Source organism: Crinia signifera, chromosome 4 (genome assembly GCF_055691185.1).
Source record: "Crinia signifera chromosome 4, ASM5569118v1, whole genome shotgun sequence".
In the NCBI taxonomy this organism is placed as follows: domain Eukaryota; kingdom Metazoa; phylum Chordata; class Amphibia; order Anura; family Myobatrachidae; genus Crinia; species Crinia signifera.
Window position 1 is genome coordinate 339,786,553 of NC_139220.1, and position 22,814 is coordinate 339,809,366.

The 22,814-nt window shown below is 45.9% G+C and overlaps 1 protein-coding gene across 1 annotated transcript in view; it reads right to left on the reverse strand.

The window, feature by feature from the left end:
• Window positions 1–22,814, reverse strand: part of LOC146076067 (C-type lectin domain family 10 member A-like) — a 65,797-nt gene that overhangs the window by 23,532 nt on the left and 19,451 nt on the right. The window contains exons 4-7 of the mRNA XM_083185896.1: window positions 13,178–13,273; window positions 13,040–13,099; window positions 6,366–6,437; window positions 6,185–6,259 (exon numbers count right to left, since the gene is read on the reverse strand). Coding sequence (XP_083042022.1) covers window positions 6,185–6,259; window positions 6,366–6,437; window positions 13,040–13,099; window positions 13,178–13,273 — 303 coding nt within the window. The remainder of the gene's footprint in view (window positions 1–6,184; window positions 6,260–6,365; window positions 6,438–13,039; window positions 13,100–13,177; window positions 13,274–22,814) is intronic.

Genomic DNA, 22,814 nt, shown 5'->3' on the forward strand with positions numbered 1-22,814 from the left:
AGGAGAAGAGGAGCCCAGTTACAGGAGAAGAGGAACCCAGATACAGTAGAAGAGGAACCCAGTTACAGGAGAAGAGGAACCCAGATACAGGAAAGGAGGAACCCAGATACAGGAGAAGAGGAACCCAGTTACAGGAGAAGAGGAACCCAGATACAGGAGAAGAGGAACCCAGATACAGGAGAAGAGGAACCCAGTTACAGGAGAAGAGGAACCCAGTTACAGGAGAAGAGGAGCCCAGTTACAGGAGAAGAGGAGCCCAGTTACAGGAGAAGAGGAGCCCAGTTACAGGAGAAAAGGAATCCAGATACAGTAGAAGAGGAACCCAGTTACAGGAGAAGAGGAACCCAGATACAGGAGAAGAGGAACCCAGATACAGGAGAAGAGGAACCCAGTTACAGGAGAAGAGGAACCCAGATACAGGAGAAGAGGAACCAAGATACAGGAGAAGAGGAACCCAGTTACAGGAGAAGAGGAACCCAGATACAGGAGAAGAGGAACCCAGTTACAGGAGAAGAGGAGCCCAGTTACAGGAGAAGAGGAGCCCAGTTACAAGAGAAGAGGAGCCCAGTTACAGGAGAAGAGGAACCCAGTTACAGGAGAAGAGGAACCCAGTTACAGGAGAAGAGGAACCCAGTTACAGGAGAAGAGGAGCACAGTTACAGGAGAAGAGGAGCCCAGATACAGGAGAAGAGGAGCCCAGTTACAGGAGAAGAGGAGCCCAGTTACAGGAGAAGAGGAACCCAGTTACAGGAGAAGAGGAGCCCAGTTACAGGAGAAGAGGAGCCCAGATACAGGAGAAGAGGAGCCCAGATACAGGAGAAGAGGAACCCAGTTACAGGAGAAGAGGAACCCAGTTACAGGAGAAGAGGAGCCCAGTTACAGGAGAAGAGGAGCTCAGTTACAGGAGAAGAGGAACCCAGTTACAGGAGAAGAGGAACCCAGATACAGGAGAAGAGGATCCCAGATACAGGAGAAGAGGAACCCAGTTACAGGAGAAGAGGAACCCAGATACAGGAGAAGAGGAACCAAGATACAGAAGAAGAGGAACCCAGTTACAGGAGAAGAGGAACCCAGATACAGGAGAAGAGGAACCCAGTTACAGGAGAAGAGGAGCCCAGTTACAGGAGAAGAGGAGCCCAGTTACAGGAGAAGAGGAGCCCAGTTACAGGAGAAGAGGAACCCAGTTACAGGAGAAGAGGAGCCCAGTTACAGGAGAAGAGGAGCCCAGTTACAGGAGAAGAGGAGCCCAGTTACAGGAGAAGAGGAGCCCAGATACAGGAGAAGAGGAGCCCAGATACAGGAGAAGAGGAACCCAGTTACAGGAGAAGAGGAACCCAGTTACAGGAGAAGAGGAGCCCAGTTACAGGAGAAGAGGAGCCCAGTTACAGGAGAAGAGGAGCCCAGTTACAGGAGAAGAGGAGCCCAGTTACAGGAGAAGAGGAACCAAGATACAGGAGAAGAGGAACCCAGATACAGGAGAAGAGGAACCAAGATACAGGAGAAGAGGAACCCAGATACAGGAGAAGAGGAACCCAGATACAGGAGAAGAGGAACCCAGTTACAGGAGAAGAAAAGGGGGGAGAGAACAGCAGAGAAAAACAGTACAAATGAAATCCAGGGTTGTGTATGTTCAGGATACTTTCTTTATGTTCCTTGGTGTATGGAATCTCTCTCTCGCTCTCTCTCACTACACTGGACTTTGGGGGATATGTACAAGTTACTAAGGGGAAAATCCATTAGCCCTGATGTATATCGGTTGATAACAAATGGGCAGATTTCACCATCAATGACCGATGGTCGTTATCAGGGTACCAATTAGCTGATGTTTATATAAAACAAAATTGGACCCACGATTGGTGGAAAACACATTGGATTAAGTATAATGTAAGCTCACACGAGCAGGGCCCTCTTCCCTAATGTGCTTTTTCTTCTCTTAAACCGCTCCATAGTCCCTTAGACGGCACCAAATCCTGTGGTTTTCTGCCACAATAATCTTATTTCAACAGTGTCTGCTGATGTAACTATGGTTGGTACTTGTCCTTTACTATCTTGAACTGTAAAGCCCCCCCCCCCCCCGCCCCCTGATTTACATGCTATTTGGGCACTTTTCATGCAATCAATCACATGAAAAGTGCACTAATCGTCCCATGTGCATCGCACCAGAGCCTGCGAGTCACACTGCAGGAGCAATTGGCTAAATTACTTCTGAGCCTTGGCTGGGATCGCATACGATAGTTTGCATGCAAAAGGACCACATGGGATGTATTGGATACGATCCTGCCGTCCAGGAAGGTCCAAGTGTATGCCCAGTTTAAGTGTTTCCTGTTTTGCTTATTCAGTAACCATGCGCTGCCGATCTCTTGTGGCACCATATAAATAAAGTATAATAATAAGGATGCTCTGTAACTTAAGGGCCGGTGCTCTGGACTTGCTCCCCACGCTAAAAGTTGCCAGCCAGCCCCTGACTAATACTACTGTGAATACACATACAGTAGATCAATCGATAGAAGAGTAGGAGCAGCAACCCATTACTAGTGCTGTAGCTATCAGTGTAGATAGTTCTAATACTTCAACATTTCCTAACGGTGGTCCAGGGAAAAGAAAGTTTAAGGTCTGAAATCTAAATAATATATTGCAATGTTACAGACAAAAGCATCACCATTAACAATAAAGGGAAAGTAACTGCTTAAAAACACAAAGCTTCCAGCGCTCCATACCCCACATGCTCATTGCCTGGCCTTCCTATGCCACTAATGGTTCTTCCACTAGAATCCTATGGCCAATGCAAATACAGGGCCTGATTCAGATCTTTTTGACATCCCATCACTTCCGATGCACGGCCCTGTGTGGAGTTGCACATGCAATGTATTACATGCGATCCTGCCACCCGGGATGGCCATACACTGGTGTGAGAAATTATAGTATGGCCACCTTCAGACTCACCTGAGGATTTCTCTCAACTCATAGTGCATCACACATTACTAGTGCATCACACATTACTAGTGCATCACACATTACTAGTGCATTACACATTACTACTAGTGCATCACACATTACTAGTGCATCACACATTACTAGTGCATCACACATTACTAGTGCATTACACATTACTAGTGCATCACACAATACTACTAGTGCATCACACATTACTAGTGCATCACACAATACTACTAGTGCATCACACATTACTAGTGCATCACACATTACTACTAGTGCATCACACATTACTAGTGCATCACACATTACTAGTGCATCACACAATACTACTAGTGCATCACACATTACTAGTGCATCACATATTACTAGTGCATCACACATTACTAGTACATTACTACTAGTGCATCACACATTACTAGTGCATTACACATTACTAGTGCATCACACAATACTACTAGTGCATCACACATTACTAGTGCATCACATATTACTAGTGCATCACACATTACTAGTGCATCACACATTACTAGTACATTACTACTTGGGCATCACACATTACTAGGGCATCACACATTACTAGTGCATCACACATTACTAGTGCATCACACATTACTAGTGCATCACACATTACTAGTACATTACTACTTGGGCATCACACATTACTAGTGCATCACACATTACTAGGGCATCACACATTACTAGTGCATCACACATTACTAGTGCATCACACATTACTAGTGCATCACACATTACTACTAGTGCATCACACATTACTAGTGCATCACACATTACTAGTGCATCACACATTACTAGTGCATTACACATTACTAGTGCATCACACAATACTACTAGTGCATCACACATTACTAGTGCATCACATATTACTAGTGCATCACACATTACTAGTGCATCACACATTACTAGTACATTACTACTTGGGCATCACACATTACTAGGGCATCACACATTACTACTAGTGCATCACACATTACTAGTACATTACTACTAGTGCATCACACATTACTAGTACATTACTACTTGGGCATCACACATTACTAGGGCATCACACATTACTAGTACATTACTACTAGTGCATCACACATTACTAGGGCATCACACATTACTAGGGCATCACACATTACTAGTACATTACTACTAGTGCATCACACATTACTAGTACATTACTACTTGGGCATCACACATTACTAGGGCATCACACATTACTAGTACATTACTACTAGTGCATCACACATTACTAGGGCATCACACATTACTAGGGCATCACACTTTACTAGGGCATCACACATTACTTGTACATTACTACTAGTGCATCACACATTACTAGGGCATCACACATTACTAGGGCATCACACTTTACTAGGGCATCACACATTACTAGTACATTACTACTAGTGCATCACACATTACTAGGGCATCACACATTACTAGGGCATCACACATTACTAGGGCATCACACTTTACTAGGGCATCACACATTACTAGTACATTACTACTAGTGCATCACACATTACTAGTACATTACTACTAGTGCATCACACATTACTAGTACATTACTACTTGGGCATCACACATTACTAGTGCATCACACATTACTACTAGTGCATCACACATAACTACTAGGGCATCACACATTACTACTAGGGCATCACACATTACTACTAGTGCATCACACATTACTACTAGTGCATCACACATTACTAGTGCATTACACATTACTAGTGCATCACACATTACTACTAGTGCATCACACATTACTACTAGGCCATCACACATAACTACTAGTGCATCACACATTACTACTAGGGCATCACACATTACTAGTGCATCACACATTACTACTAGTGCATCACACATTACTACTAGTGCATCACACATTACTAGTGTATTACAACTGGATGCAAACACGATACATTTATTTAGTAAGAATTTTAGGTGTGTGCAGGAGATGTTTTCTGTGCCAGATACATTTCTGGACATTTTCTGCATTCAGCAACTACATGTAGGAGACTGTGGTTGCTTCAAGAAAATGTAATTCTTGTACAGATGGAGCGCCTCTCAGCCAGCACCAGGGCTCGCCAAAATGACCCCGCTGGCAAGCTAGCGCTCCATCTGACTGGGACGCGTGAGATTCTCTCATGAACACGTGTCCCAGTTTCCCAGGAGGTGGGGGACGCAAACCGTCAGAGAGATGGGCAGGGTTAAGGGGGGTGCAGGGAGATGGGAGGGACCGGTGGGGAGGCGGCAAGGACCTCCATTGGAAGGGGATGCACAAGCATCTCGTGCGTGCACATCCTCGTCTGGCGGGGGCTGGCGGTTGGCGATCCCACTGCCAGACCCCAGCTGAATAAGAGCAGCCCCATCTGTACTTCAAGCCATGCCAACAACTGAAGCAAGTTTTAGTGACAGGTGCAACTGTACCCTTTATTAACTACAGTGAAAGGGGGAACCGCAAGAAACCATCAATAATTACATAAGAAATAATAACATAGGGAGAAGTGAGGGACTGTACCCTAGTCCAGCCCACTAGAAAATACTCTGTTTTATAGAAACTACTGAAACCATTTCAGTAAGAACTAAAGAAGTGAGTTCAGACAGTGCCAGCTAAAGCAAGGTGATTCCCTTAATACAACTACCAGAAAAGCAGCTAGAGAAACTGAAAGAGGAGATGAAAAAAGTGATTCTCTATTGCAGTTGTAGATCAACTTCTTTGTTCGTTTTTCCAGGACCCAAGGGTTGCCAAGATCTTGCAATTGGATCAGTACATTTTTTAACCTTGAATTGTGGTTTAAATCATATATATATATATATATATATATATATATATATTGCATTTTCTAACAACTGACAGAGGTTGCGATGCATAAAGCTTCTTAGCAGCAATGTGACACCACGTCTCCTAGTTCAATTTCTGCTGCTGCCAGGAAAAATTACAAGATACCCAACTGGCATTTGTAGCTCACCACTGCCACTTGGCTTAGTCAGTTAGCTAGCTCAGGGAAAACTTTTCACTCAGGTCCCAATTTTTTAGGATTGTGCATGAATGCGCATGAATACAATAGGTTAGCAGGTAAATGTGGTCCCCCTGAGCCTCTGAGCCCCATAGCAATGTCAGCCATTGTACAGTTTATAGCCTCGACCATGGCGATAACTGCTCACACTGGGAACAGCAGTTGGGAAACAGGCCTGGTGGGTAAGTGTCCCGGTGCCTGGAAAAGCAGAGACTCACCATTTTTTTTCCAGATCTCTTCTCTCAAACTCCCAACAGCTTCTAATATCCTCTGAATATCGCTCTGAAGTGAACCTGAGAGTAAGAGATTACAAGTTACTCATAGACATAGACATTATCTACATAAAGCATTTGCTGGGCCCCTCCGCACTTGGTGTCATCTCCATTCTCTGTCTTGTACCTGTGATCTCATCAGACAGAACCCTCTGCACCGAGGCCTCAATCTCCGTCAGTTTGGTCATTATTGTGGCATCTAGAGAGGGGGATAGATAAATGTTATAGGTAAGTGCCCAGCTCTGCCCTCTTCCCAATACATAGGAATGTTTATAGGTGGCTTATTACACACATGCCAGCCTACCCTGATACATCTATGCTGAAATCCTTCCACACAGCCCCTTCTGGCACGCTGGGTGCCGTGTCTAATACGGGTAGTAAACAGTAAGACCATTATACATGGCAGGTGGGAGTGTTGGGTAAGAGATGGAAGGGGTAGTAAGTAGTGTGACCATTATACGTGGCAGGTGAGAGTGTTGGGTAAGTGATAGAAGGGGTAGTAAGGAGTCTGACCATTATACGTGGCAGGTGGGAGTGTTGGGTAAGTGATAGAAGGGGCAGTAAGTAGTAGGACCATTATATGTGGCAGGTGGGAGTGTTGGGTAAGAGATAGAAGGGGTAGTAAGTAGTCTGACCATTATGCGTGGCAGGTGGTAGTGTTGGGTAAGAGATGGGAGGGGTAGTGAGTAGTCTGACCATTATACGTGGCAGGTGGGAGTGTTGGGTAAGAGATAGAAGGGGTAGTGAGTAGTCTGACCATTATACGTGGCAGGTGGGAGTGTTGGGTAAGTGATAGAAGGGGTAGTAAGGAGTCTGACCATTATACGTGGCAGGTGGGAGTGTTGGGTAAGTGATAGAAGGGGCAGTAAGTAGTAGGACCATTATATGTGGCAGGTGGGAGTGTTGGGTAAGAGATAGAAGGGGTAGTAAGTAGTCTGACCATTATACGTGGCAGGTGGTAGTGTTGGGTAAGAGACAGAAGGGGTAATAAGGAGTCTGACCATTACACGTGGCAGGTGGGAGTGTTGGGTAAGAGATAGAAGGGGCAGTAAGTAGTAGGACCATTATACGTGGCAGGTGGGAGTGTTGGGTAAGAGATGGAAGGGGCAGTAAGTAGTCTGACCATTACACGTGGCAGGTGGGAGTGTTGGGTAAGAGATAGAAGGGGTAGTAAGTAGTCTGACCATTATATGTGGCAGGAGGGAGTGTTGGGTAAGAGATAGAAGGGGTAGTAAGTAGTCTGACCATTATACATGGCAGGTGGGAGTGTTGGGTAAGAGATAGAAGGGGTAGTAATTAGTCTGACCATTATACGTGGCAGGAGGGAGTGTTGGGTAAGAGATGGAAGGGGTAGTAAGTAGTCTGACCATTATACGTGGCAGGTGGGAGTGTTGGGTAAGAGATGGAAGGGGTAGTAAGTAGTCTGACCATTATACGTGGCAGGTGGGAGTGTTGGGTAAGAGATAGAAGGGGTAGTAAGTAGTCTGACCATTATTTGTGGCAGGTGGGAGTGTTCGGTAAGAGATAGAAGGAGTAATAAGGAGTCTGACCATTATATGTGGCAGGTAGGAGTGTTGGGTAAGAGATAGAAGGGGTAGTAAGTAGTCTGACCATTATACGTGGCAGGAGGGAGTGTTGGGTAAGAGATAGAAGGGGTAGTAAGTAGTCTGACCATTATACGTGGCAGGTGGGAGTGTTGGGTAAGAGATAGAAGGAGTAATAAGGAGTCTGACCATTATACATGGCAGGTGGGAGTGATGGGTAAGAGATAGAAGGGGTAGTAAGTAGTCTGACCATTATATGTGGCAGGAGGGAGTGTTGGGTAAGAGATAGAAGGGGTAGTAAGTAGTCTGACCATTATACGTGGCAGGTGGGAGGGTTGGGTAAGAGATAGAAGGGGTAGTAAGTAGTCTGACCATTATACGTGGCAGGAGGGAGTGTTGGGTAAGAGATAGAAGGGGTAGTAAGTAGTCTGACCATTATACGTGGCAGGTGGGAGTGTTGGGTAAGAGATAGAAGGGGTAGTAAGTAGTAGGACCATTATACGTGGCAGGTGGGAGTGTTGGGTAAGAGATGGAAGGGGCAGTAAGTAGTCTGACCATTATACATGGCAGGTGGGAGTGTTGGGTAAGAGATGGAAGGGGTAGTAAGTAGTCTGACCATTATACGTGGCAGGTGGGAGTGTTGGGTAAGTGATAGAAGGGGTAGTAAGGAGTCTGACCATTATACGTGGCAGGTGGGAGTGTTGGGTAAGTGATAGAAGGGGCAGTAAGTAGTAGGACCATTATATGTGGCAGGTGGGAGTGTTGGGTAAGAGATAGAAGGGGTAGTAAGTAGTCTGACCATTATACGTGGCAGGTGGTAGTGTTGGGTAAGAGACAGAAGGGGTAATAAGGAGTCTGACCATTACACGTGGCAGGTGGGAGTGTTGGGTAAGAGATAGAAGGGGCAGTAAGTAGTAGGACCATTATACGTGGCAGGTGGGAGTGTTGGGTAAGAGATGGAAGGGGCAGTAAGTAGTCTGACCATTACACGTGGCAGGTGGGAGTGTTGGGTAAGAGATAGAAGGGGTAGTAAGTAGTCTGACCATTATATGTGGCAGGAGGGAGTGTTGGGTAAGAGATAGAAGGGGTAGTAAGTAGTCTGACCATTATACATGGCAGGTGGGAGTGTTGGGTAAGAGATAGAAGGGGTAGTAATTAGTCTGACCATTATACGTGGCAGGAGGGAGTGTTGGGTAAGAGATGGAAGGGGTAGTAAGTAGTCTGACCATTATTTGTGGCAGGTGGGAGTGTTCGGTAAGAGATAGAAGGAGTAATAAGGAGTCTGACCATTATATGTGGCAGGTAGGAGTGTTGGGTAAGAGATAGAAGGGGTAGTAAGTAGTCTGACCATTATACGTGGCAGGAGGGAGTGTTGGGTAAGAGATAGAAGGGGTAGTAAGTAGTCTGACCATTATACGTGGCAGGTGGGAGTGTTGGGTAAGAGATAGAAGGAGTAATAAGGAGTCTGACCATTATACGTGGCAGGTGGGAGTGTTGGGTAAGAGATAGAAGGGGTAGTAAGGAGTCTGACCATTATACGTGGCAGGTGGGAGTGTTGGGTAAGAGATAGAAGGAGTAATAAGGAGTCTGACCATTATATGTGGCAGGTAGGAGCGTTGGGTAAGAGATAGAAGGGGTAGTAAGTAGTCTGACCATTATACATGGCAGGTGGGAGTGTTGGGTAAGAGATAGAAGGGGTAGTAAGTAGTCTGACCATTATACGTGGCAGGTGGGAGGGTTGGGTAAGAGATAGAAGGGGTAGTAAGTAGTCTGACCATTATACGTGGCAGGAGGGAGTGTTGGGTAAGAGATAGAAGGGGTAGTAAGTAGTCTGACCATTATACGTGGCAGGTGGGAGTGTTGGGTAAGAGATAGAAGGGGTAGTAAGTAGTAGGACCATTATACGTGGCAGGTGGGAGTGTTGGGTAAGAGATGGAAGGGGCAGTAAGTAGTCTGACCATTATACGTGGCAGGTGGGAGTGTTGGGTAAGAGATGGAAGGGGCAGTAAGTAGTCTGACCATTATACATGGCAGGTGGGAGTGTTGGGTAAGAGGTGGAAGGGGTAGTAAGTAGTCTGACCATAATACGTGGCAGGTGGGAGTGTTGGGTAAGAGATGGAAGGGGTAGTAAGTAGTCTGACCATTATACGTGGCAGGTGGGAGTGTTGGGTAAGAGATGGAAGGGGTAGTACGTAGTCTGACCATTATACGTGGCAGGTAGGAGTGTTGGGTAAGAGATAGAAGGGGTAGTAAGTAGTCTGACCATTATACATGGCAGGTGGGAGTGTTGGGTAAGAGATAGAAGGGGTAGTAAGTAGTCTGACCGTTATATGTGGCAGGTAGGAGATAGAAGAGGCAGGAAGGAGTCTGACCATTATACATGGTAGGTGGGAGTGTTGGGCTATAGATGGAAGAGGCAGGAAGGAGTCTGACCATTATACATGGTAGGTGGGAGTGTTGGGCTGTAGATGGAAGAGGCAGGAAGGAGTCTGACCATTATACGTGGTAGGTGGGAGTGTTGGGCTATAGATGGAAGTGGTAATAAGGAGTCTGACCATTATACGTGGCAGGTGGGAGTGTTGGGTAAGAATTATAACAAAGAAAGAGAGCGCACTGTGTTGATCAATTGTAAATTTTTACTGAACAATTAGAAATACATTTGATATAATATAAAAAAATTATATGTAAAATTAAATTATAAATGAATAAACAGACAATATATTTAAAATATATGCGTGAAGCACTATGAATTCATTAAAAAACCTTCCGACTGTGATCTGCCAGATTTGTTACTTTATGCCTTAAGTTCAAACAGTTCCCATGGAATCAATAAAGTTCCTTTTGATGAATTGAACTGGAATAGTGCTGATAGCTATCGGTGGGGGAATGCTCCTTATTTGTAGTGAAAAAGGGTAAAAGTTATATTACCAGGTATCTCCTGCAGGTGGGTGAGATGGTAGAATAAGATCCCGATGGACTCCCGCTACTACCGGTGTTGCTCCGATGGTGAGGGAGCCGGTACCGGGAGCAGGTGCCTAAGGTGGAACTCAGCGGGTCTGCTAACAACCGACACGGCCCCGATGGAAAGGGAGCCAGCGACGGGAGCTGACAGGCTGAAGACTGAGTCAGCGTCCGGACGGTCAGATGTAGAAAACGTCTCTGCGCACCTGTGCAGGGAATAAGCCGACGCGGCCCCGATGTGCAGGGAGCCAGCGCCGGGAGCTGACACGGTTGGAGAGGAGGAAACGTCCGGACGGTCAGATGTAATGAGCGTCTTGATACACCTGTGCAGGGGACACCGGAGAGGAGAGCCTTAAGTTTGTTGGTGGGAGCAGTCCAGCAATAAGTAGCACAAAAGGGGGGTCAATTCAGGCAATCTGGAAAAGGATCACGATCGGAATTTAAGCAGAATCTTGACGCGTTTCTCCGTCCTTCTATTGCTGACGGTTTCATCAGAAGATCATGAATGAATTCATAGTGCTTCACGCATATATTTTAAATATATTGTCTGTTTATTCATTTATAATTTAATTTTACATATAATTTTTTTATATTATATCAAATGTATTTCTAATTGTTCAGTAAAAATTTACAATTGATCAACACAGTGCGCTCTCTTTCTTTGTTATAATTCTTGTTCTCGCTAAGAAGGACTTAGTCCTTTTACTGGGAGCAGCATTTATTTTAAGCTGTGCATCAATTATTATTTGAACATATATTATTAATTAATTTTTTGCGCCCGATTTGCCCTTTGGGCAATTTTTTTCGTGTTGGGTAAGAGATGGAAGGGGCAGTAAGTAATCTGACCATTATACGTGGCAGGTGGGAGTGTTGGGTAAGATATGGAAGGGGTAGTAAGTAGTCTGACCATTATACGTGGCAGGTAGGAGTGTTAGGTAAGAGATAAAAGGGGTAGTACGTAGTCTGACCATTATACGTGGCAGGTAGGAGTGTGGGGTAAGAGATGGAAGGGGTAAGAAGGAGTCTGATCATTATACATGGCAAGTGGTTGTGTGGGGTAAGAGGTGGAAGTGGCAGAAAGGAATCTGATTACCCCCTCACTGTACAATAGGTGTCATACTGCAGGTCCTACTCATAACCCTAGTTCATCTTCTCCCCTTTTGCCAGCCTCATATACAGTAGGTGCACATCTCCATGCCCCAGCCAGTGGTGGACGTGTTAGTGTGGAAGAGGTAGTGTGGAAAATAATAGTGAATGGATGTTGATATTTTAGCAGTGGGACATGTGGTCATATATCCCAACCCACAGTGACCATTATAATGTCAGCAGTGGGAGGTGTGGTTCTATAACCCAGCCCACACTTACTGTTATACATGGCAGCAGTGGGAGAAGTGGTCCTATATCTGAACCCACACTGAGCATTATACATGGCAGCAGTGGGAAACATGGTTCTATAACCCAGTCCACACCTACAGTAATACATGGCAGCAGTGGGAGACGTGGTCCTATATCCGAACCCACACTGAGCATTATACATAGCAGCAGTGGGAGACATGGTCCAATATCCGAACCCACACTGACCATTATACGTGGCAGCAGTGGTAGACACGGTTCTATATCCATCCACAGTGACCATTATACATTGCAGCAGTGGGAGATGTGGTCCAATATCCAAACCCACACTAACCATTATACGTGGCAGCAGTGGGAGATGTGGTCCTACAGTATATCACAACCCACTCTGAGCATTATACATAGCAACAGTGGGAGACATGGTCCTATATCCCAGCCCACACTGACCATTATATGTGGCAGTAGTGGGATACATAGTCCTATATCCCAGTCCACACTGACCATTATACGTGGCAGCAGTGGGAGACGTAGTCCTATATCCCAGCCCACGCTGACCATTATACGTGGCAGCAGTGGGAGACGTAGTCCTATATCCCAGCCCACACTGACCATTATACGTGGCAGCAGTGGGAGACATGGTCCCTATATCCCAGCCCACACTGACCATTATTTGTGGCAGCAGTGGGAGACATGGTCCTATATCCCAGCCCACACTGACCATTATACGTGGCAGAAGTGGGAGATGTAGTCTCATATCCCTCCCACACTGACCACTATATGTGGAAGGAGTGGGAGACATGGTCCTATATCCAAGCCCACACGGACCATTATACGTGGAAGCAGTGGGAGACATGGTCCTATATCCCAGCCCACACTGACCACGGGTCCAAGTTCCATCCCTTGTTGCCCATCATTCTCCCATTAAAACTCCACCATCTCTCACCATTAGACTTGTCCTTTATTGCTGCCTCCATGGCCTTGACCTTCTCCTGTAGTCCGGCTCCTGTGGGCAGGAAATAGTATCAGGGTAAGAAGACTGAGCCCAGAATCTGTCCTGCCATCCCCCTGTGGGGTCACTCACCCGCCTGGAACAGACGATCCGCTATTGAGGTGAGATTCACATTCAGATTTCCAAGCCCGGAATTGAAGCTCTGCTCTGTCCGATTCACCCCATTCTCTATGGTGGAAAGCAAGACAACACTTACAGTTCTACTTACACATTATCTGAGCCACCAATAGAATAAGTACAGTACAAACACTACACAACAGCGCTGTAGGACAAATACCAGGGGCATGTACCCTAGAGGAGCACTCAGTGGTTAGTAATGGGGGTGGGATAAATCCAGCGCTCAGTGACCCTGTACCCAGCGTATGGGTTATACTTATAGGGAGCAGGAGACCGGGAGCACCGGTGACATAGATAGTGATAAGGAGCAGGAGACCAGGAGCACCGGTGACATAGATAGTGATAGGGAGCAGGAGACCAGGAGGACCGGTGACATAGATAGTGATAGGGAGCAGGAGACCAGGAACACCGGTGACATAGATAGTGATAGGGAGCAGGAGACCAGGAACACCGGTGACATAGATAGTGATAGGGAGCAGGAGACCAGGAGCACCGGTGACATAGATAGCGATAGGGAGCAGGAGACCAGGAGCACTGGTGACATAGATAGCGATAGGGAGCAGGAGACCAGGAGCACTGGTGACATAGATAGTGATAGGGAGCAGGAGACCAGGAGGACCGGTGACATAGATAGTGATAGGGAGCAGGAGACCAGGAGGACCGGTGACATAGATAGTGATAGGGAGCAGGAGACCAGGAACACCGGTGACATAGTTAGTGATAGGGAGCAGGAGACCAGGAACACCGGTGACGTAGATAGCGATAGGGAGCAGGAGACCAGGAACACCGGTGACATAGATAGCGATAGGGAGCAGGAGACCAGGAGCACCGGTGACATAGATAGCGATAGGGAGCAGGAGACCAGGAGCACCGGTGACATAGATAGTGATAGGGAGCAGGAGACCAGGAGCACCGGTGACATAGACAGTGATAGGGAGCAGGAGACCAGGAGCACTGGTGACATAGACAGTGATAGGGAGCAGGAGACCAGGAGCACCGGTGACATAGATAGTGATAGGGAGCAGGAGACCAGGAGCACCGGTGACATAGATAGCGATAGGGAGCAGGAGACAAGGAGCACCGGTGACATAGATAGTGATAGGGAGCAGGAGACCAGGAGCACCGGTGACATAGATAGTGATAGGGAGCAGAAGACCAGGAGCACCGGTGACATAGATAGTGATAGGGAGCAGGAGACCAGGAGCACCGGTGACATAGATAGTGATAGGGAGCAGGAGACCAGGAGCACCGGTGACATAGATAGTGATAGGGAGCAGGAGACAAGGAGCACCGGTGACATAGATAGTGATAGGGAGCAGGAGACCAGGAGCACCGGTGACAGATAGTGATAGGGAGCAGGAGACCAGGAGCACCGGTGACATAGACAGTGATAGGGAGCAGGAGACCAGGAGCACCGGTGACATAGATAGTGATAGGGAGCAGGAGACCAGGAGCACTGGTGACATAGATAGTGATAGGGAGCAGGAGACCAGGAACACCGGTGACAGTTAGTGATAGGGAGCAGGAGACCAGGAACACCGGTGACATAGATAGTGATAGGGAGCAGGAGACCAGGAGCACCGGTGACATAGATAGTGATAGGGAGCAGGAGACCAGGAGCACCGGTGACATAGATAGTGATAGGGAGCAGGAGACCAGGGGTACTGGTGACATAGATAGCGATAGGGAGCAGGAGACCAGGAGCACCGGTGACATAGATAGTGATAGGGAGCAGGAGACCAGGAGCACCGGTGACATAGATAGTGGTAGGGAGCAGGAGACCAGGAGCACCGGTGACATAGATAGTGATAGGGAGCAGGAGACCGGGAGCACCGGTGACATAGATAGTGATAGGGAGCAGGAGACCAGGAGCACCGGTGACATAGACAGTGATAGGGAGCAGGAGACCAGGAGCACCGGTGACATAGATAGTGATAGGGAGCAGGAGACCAGGAGCACCGGTGACATAGACAGTGATAGGGAGCAGGAGACCAGGAGCACTGGTGACATAGACAGTGATAGGGAGCAGGAGACCAGGAGCACCGGTGACATAGATAGTGATAGGGAGCAGGAGACCAGGAGCACCGGTGACATAGATAGCGATAGGGAGCAGGAGACAAGGAGCACCGGTGACATAGATAGTGATAGGGAGCAGGAGACCAGGAGCACCGGTGACATAGATAGTGATAGGGAGCAGAAGACCAGGAGCACCGGTGACATAGATAGTGATAGGGAGCAGGAGACCAGGAGCACCGGTGACATAGATAGTGATAGGGAGCAGGAGACCAGGAGCACCGGTGACATAGATAGTGATAGGGAGCAGGAGACAAGGAGCACCGGTGACATAGATAGTGATAGGGAGCAGGAGACCAGGAGCACCGGTGACAGATAGTGATAGGGAGCAGGAGACCAGGAGCACCGGTGACATAGACAGTGATAGGGAGCAGGAGACCAGGAGCACCGGTGACATAGATAGTGATAGGGAGCAGGAGACCAGGAGCACTGGTGACATAGATAGTGATAGGGAGCAGGAGACCAGGAACACCGGTGACAGTTAGTGATAGGGAGCAGGAGACCAGGAACACCGGTGACATAGATAGTGATAGGGAGCAGGAGACCAGGAGCACCGGTGACATAGATAGTGATAGGGAGCAGGAGACCAGGAGCACCGGTGACATAGATAGTGATAGGGAGCAGGAGACCAGGGGTACTGGTGACATAGATAGCGATAGGGAGCAGGAGACCAGGAGCACCGGTGACATAGATAGTGATAGGGAGCAGGAGACCAGGAGCACCGGTGACATAGATAGTGGTAGGGAGCAGGAGACCAGGAGCACCGGTGACATAGATAGTGATAGGGAGCAGGAGACCGGGAGCACCGGTGACATAGATAGTGATAGGGAGCAGGAGACCAGGAGCACCGGTGACATAGACAGTGATAGGGAGCAGGAGACCAGGAGCACCGGTGACATAGATAGTGATAGGGAGCAGGAGACCAGGGGTACTGGTGACATAGGGGGGGTTTGGTTTAGGCCGATCACATAAGACTACTGTATATCATAAGAGGACCCCTTGATCTATAATGCTTGGATGTGAGTATTCTCAAGACAGGGGTGTGCTACCTTCGGACATGGATTAGAGACAATATTGGAGAAAGAAGAAAGATATGTCCTTGAGATGGTGCACCAAAGAATAGAATAAAATTTAACTTTTATTAGGTATATTGTAAAAGACTGCGAAAATATTTTAGAAGCACAATACTAACATACACAGGTGGGGTTCACACATTAAAACCAAGGTGGCAGGCAGACGTTGCTAACAGTAATTATGTTATATGTTAGACGTGTTTGGGTGTGTCACTTTTTAACAGTTTTATGGCTACCCAGATTCTATGCAGAAATGTGGGTCTGCAGAGCCCACACGTTACTGCTAGACTTATAGGGGGTGCCAGGGAGGAGTGGGTTAAATAACCTCTTATAACTCCACGTGTCCCTTGTTCTGCAACTCTATTATATAGATGATCACGCTTATATATGTCTTGAGACACTGGGCAGGGATGCCTTATATGTACATAATATACAGAAATTATCTCGTAATCACTCTGCACTGTATCAGGGTGTTCCACTGCCTTGTAGCAGGTAGGAATGGCCGCCCTGTGAGAGGATCAGATGGAGGTGCTCCCTCTGTGTGCAATGTTAGCTATACACACAGAGTAGAGTAAGGAGCACTGTCGCAGACAAGTCTCAGCCCTTAAAAGGACTGATGAGACATCGCTGCTGTTAGGACACACAATCAAAATGCATATAAGAAAAGTAATGAAGAGCAACAATCTGCCTGCGCACCGCTAGCCGGCATGCGCTTCGCAGATTAGCTTCCTGAGGAATTATTCATTGATATAAGCGCTGCTGGACTCGCCTAGTGCGTGTCTCTTTCTTTCACATTTTTAGTGTACAAAAATCCAAGAGGACACTCACCGGACTTTTAGTTTCGGATATTGAATCCTTTTTAATCCATTTTTATCATAGATACCTTAAAGTGCAATGTGCATGACAGTGGGCCACTATATATATATATATATATATATATATATATATATATATATATATATATATATATAGTCCGGGGTGTCTCAACACCGATATAGGTGTCAAGTATCCAGCACTCTCCTATTCATAAATCCAAACAAATTTTTGTAAAATCCAAAAGTGTAATCTTTAATTGTTCACACGTGGTCACATCAGGTCAGTGTACAGGTATATATAGGGAATACGCCCCGACGTTTCGATCTTGCGATCTTTATCAAGAGGCCTATAATACACATGGTAAGATAACCTTAGTCAAATCTAACGTGCAAAAAAACAATATAAGAACATAAGGTCAAAAAGGGTAAGGCAGGAAAAAGAAGTTAACTTACTAAGATTCCTGTGGTTCAGCAAATTCAACTGTGGAGCAGTGAAGAAAAGCCCTGGGTGACCGGAGCAGCTGCTACATGCTACTGCCCGGGCCCAGCTATTTATTTACTCTACTGGCCAATAGGGAACGTGGGCGCGGCGCTCACGTGCTAATCGCGCTACTTCCGGACTTTCCGGAAGTTCGGGACCGGAAGTCAATATCCGGTGACCCGCATAGCTGGAACGCACGGCTTCCTGTCTGTGACAGGAGCCGTGCGGATGTTAACAAAGATGGATATCTACTATGTTGCCCTGCGTGCCGGGACCGGAAGCCTATGTCCGGTGACACGCACAGTTGGAGCGCACGGCTTCCTGTCAAATGACAGGAGCCTGCGTTCATGTGCACAAAGTCACGGGGACTGATGGTTAACCATATACATGCCAGCTAAAAATAAGCGCATAAAATTTTTTTTTTAAAAAGGGACATAATATACGATTATGACACTGAATCAGTGTACACATATATGGGAGAAAAAATATAAGAGAGTAAAAAAGCTGGGGACGGTAATTAATAAAGGCCAGGTAATAATGTGAATGTCAGAGTAAAGTTTTTTTGAAAAAAAACCTGATTGTTTAATAGACACTTGAGTTCTCAAAGAAGAGAAATTTTTTTTAAATTAAATTACATTACTTAAACTGGCTCATATTAAATGAGAATTTTACTGGAGAGATGCCTTATTATTAATGAAATTAATACACTAATATGTGGGGCATTTTTTACAGAAAAAAGGTAATTTTTATTTTTATCTTATTTCTTGTTTTTTATTTTTTATTTTTTATTTTTTATTTTTTATTCTCTTAATAACTTTTTATTTTATTTTATTTGATTATCATTATCACAGGAGAAGATCAATTCTTTATGCACTGAGTCCCCGAAGGGGATTTTAGGCAAGGACAAGGATATGCTAGTATTAGGTGTCAATTAGTTAGAAAAAGGAAGAAGAGGGGAGGGATCAAGGTCACTATTCAACAAGAAAGGGGACTGGTTTTTCAGGGAAAAGAACCATCAGTAGTATACAGGCTGCTACCTCAAGGAGTTATACAGTCTTAAAAAGTGGGGAAAAAATGGGATATACAGGAGACTATCAAAAGTAGCATCTCCCAGCACTACAGTTAAGATGGTTGACACACATGGTATTGTGTGCCAGTGCACTATCGCTGTGGGGCGAGTTAACATATGCAAAGTGGTAACCACTTGCAGTAGATTCAGAGACCTAAATGTTTCCAAAGGAAAGGGTAAAAAACAGCAGCAGAAGCCAAAGCAACAACAACATCAACAGAAGCCAAAAAAGAGAAAGGGAGGATCCTCAGTGATGTTATTTTAAAAAGATGTTGTAAGGATTGTTCTCATTGAGGCCCCTCGGGGCCAATGTCCCTAGCTGGTGGATCCATCTGCTCTCTCTCTTCTTAAGCAACAAGCCACGGTCCCCTCCGCGGATTGGTGGTGGTATCCAGTCAATCAACCGACAGCGAAGGGAGGATACTTGATGGCCGGCTTGTAGAAAGTGGCGAGGTATCGGAAGGTCGGCTTTGCCTGTCTCTAAGGCTACCCTTACCGAGTTCCGGTGGTTAGCCATGCGCTCGCGGAATTTTCGGGTCGTCATGCCGACGTACGCGAGTCCGCATGGACAGTTCAGTAAATATACAACATGATCCATCTGGCAGTGGAGGCGATGTCTGATTTTGATGGCTTTGCCAGACAAAGGGTGAGGAAATGTTGTTCCCGAGATCAGGCTGTTGCAGGTGGTGCACCCTGTACATCGGAAACAGCCCGGTCTTCTGGAGTGTAACCAAGTCGTGTTTTGCTCCAAGGTTGGTGTTACCATTGGACGCATAAGAAGCTCTTTTAAGTTTGGACCTTTTTTGTAGGCCATCATAGGGGGCCCATACCTTTGGAGCTTCAATGTCTGATCCGAGGCTACAATAGGCCAATGGTTTCTGATACTCTTTTGGATGCTGGCTGAGGTATGATCGTATTTATTCACATAAATCATCCTGGGTGAACTATTAGGATTCTCAGTCAGTATGGGAGCTTGTTGTTTCACAGAAATATTATGTCTGGCCTTGCGTAGGCACCTTTTCAATGTAGACTTGGCATAACCTCTTTCGATGAACCTATCTGTCATCTCGACCAATTGTTTCTCCATAGTCGAAGGCATGGTGTTGTTCCTAATCACCCTCATAAACTGGGATATGGGGAGATTCTCTTTAAGAGCAGGAGGATGTTGACTGTCAACAGAGAGCAAGGTGTTTCGATCTGTTGTTTTGCGGAACACACTAGTTTGTAGAGTGCCATTGGATAAAGTCACAGTGATGTCAAGAAAGTTGATCGATGAAGATTCAATGGTATGTGTTAGCCTGATAGGGCCATTGATGCTGTTGAGTTCGAGCATCATATCCTGAAAGTCTTTAATTGAGCCCGCCCAGATGAGAAAAATATCATCTATAAACCTTTTATAGTACCTAATGTACTTCTGGTGTTTTGCCAGTATGTGTGTGTTTTCGTAATCACACATATACAGTCCCGCGTAGGCAGGGGCTAGGTTTGAGCCCATGGCGGTGCCCGACACCTGGACATAATACTTGCCATTGTATAAAAAATGGTTACAGGTGAGGATGAGCCTGGCTAGGTCAACCAAAAAAGCTGTTGGTGGTACACAATTGGGTCTTCTATTTAAGCTTTCCTGCAAGACCCTCAGGCCATCTTCGTGTGGAATTACTGTATACAGCGAGCTCACATCCATGGTAGCCAGGTACAGTTCGTCTGAGAGTTCTACACATTTCAGTTTCTCAATAAAGTCCTCAGTGTCACGGATGTATGTCTCACTACCAGTGATCAGTGGTTGCAGGTGATGGTCCACTAGTTTGGCTAGTGGTTGGAGTAAAGAAGCTCTGGCGGAAATAATAGGCCTGCCCGGCGGTTGATGCAAAGATTTGTGTATTTTAGGTAAAGTGTATATGATTGGACATACCGGGAAGTTCACTGTTAAAAAATCGTGGTTCTCTTTAGACAACCAACCAGCCACAAGTCCTTGTTGAAGAAGCAAGTCGACTTTTCTTTTAAATTCAGGTATGGGGTTCCGTGGAACCAATTTATATGTGCCCTCATCAGAGAGTTGTCGAACAATTTCTTTATGGTAGTCTTGCCAGTCTTGGAGGACAACAGCTCCGCCCTTGTCGGCCGGTCTAATAACTAAATTATTATTCCGCTTCAATTCATTGAGGGCTATACGTTCTTCATGTTTAAGATTATAGAATCTTGGTTTTTCGGGGAGTTGTTGTGCCTCTAGTTCAATCAATCTGTTAAAGGTCCTGATGCTAGGGTTCGTGGAACCAGGGTCGAAGGTAGAGGCTGGTCGAAATTTTGATCTATTCACCGGAGTGGTGGAATCTCCGAATTGTTCTCGCAGCCGTAATTTGCGACTGAACTTGAAAATATCAATAGAAGTGTCAAATTTATCATGGGAGGAGGTTGGCACAAAAGACAGGCCTTTGGATAAGACTGCAGTCATAGCTGGCGTAAGGGAGATGGAAGAAAGATTGTAAATTAGGTCAGAACTGGTTTTCTGTTTCGCTTCCCTAGTGCCTCCGCGACGAGGGTGTGGTCTGCGCCTTTGCCTCTTGGTCGTCTGGGCGGTTTCTGGGCGCCACTGTTGCCTTCCTCTAAAAAATCAGATTGCTGGCTGGAGAAATCTGTATCCGAGGCTGAGGCTGATGTAGAAGAGCCTCTGTTGAGGGTATACTGATTTTTAGTCTGAGGTTGGCGTCTAGGTTTGTATGGCCTTGTCGTGCGTCTCGTGTTGGTATTAGGACCTCCTGACAACCACCGATAGACAGAGTGGTTTTGATAGTCTGATGTTACTGCCGTCAATTTACTCCTTTTGAAGGATATCAGATCGTTTTTATAAGTTTCTAGTTGAGTAGTGATTTTATCCACCAAATTATTCGTTTTATCACTCCTGATTGTAGTCAAGTGTATGGTGTTAAACTCCTCAATATCTTTTTGGATTTTTTTGAGCTCAGTGCCCACTTCTTCGACGACTAGCAACATTAAATCTAGGGAACATTTGTTGAGCACCCCACACCAGCGACTGCAAAATGTGGGGTTGTTCCTCCCAATGGTGGGTACGTTAGGGACCCTGAACCCTCTCGGTATGTGCCTTTTTCGGTGGTATTCTGATAGAAAGTGACCATGCATGGACAGATCTATCTCCCTCTTCCTGAGCTTTAATAATCTCTGGTAGAGGTCAGTGGCTGATTCGGTTGGAAGCGTGTCAAAGTCTGATTGGTCGAATAACACCTTATCGGCGTCATCATCCGTTAAAGATATTATGCCTTGTTCGGCTTGTAACAGCAGGTTGTCATTAAGAAAGCCCAATCCTCCAGTTGCCATTTGAAGAAAAGAGGTGAAACAAAAGGGATGATGAGGAGCGTGGTTCCTTGTGGTATTTAATTTAGAGAATTTAAAAAAAAAAAATTTTCTTTAAAATATCTTTTTTATTTTTTCATTTTTTCATGTACCTCTGCGAGTTTTAGACTTGTTGTCCAGTAAAGATATCTCAAACTGCAGTAACAGTATAGGGCTGTTCCGGTGCCCTAGTGGAGGGATTCCCTCAGTGTGGGTGACAGGTCAAGAGAAATCGGTGATGTTAGTCGCCTATCTCAAATGTAGATTCGTGTAGAGACCGCACTCACACTTCAACATTAGGATAACACGGGGTGCCAGATAAAGGAGATACGTGTGATACGAATATCCAGTTATAGTCCGGGGTGTCTCAACACCGATATAGGTGTCAAGTATCCAGCACTCTCCTATTCATAAATCCAAACAAATTTTTGTAAAATCCAAAAGTGTAATCTTTAATTGTTCACACGTGGTCACATCAGGTCAGTGTACAGGTATATATAGGGAATACGCCCCGACGTTTCGATCTTGCGATCTTTATCAAGACGCCTATAATACACATGGTAAGATAACCTTAGTCAAATCTAACGTGCAAAAAAACAATATAAGAACATAAGGTCAAAAAGGGTAAGGCAGGAAAAAGAAGTTAACTTACTAAGATTCCTGTGGTTCAGCAAATTCAACTGTGGAGCAGTGAAGAAAAGCCCTGGGTGACCGGAGCAGCTGCTACATGCTA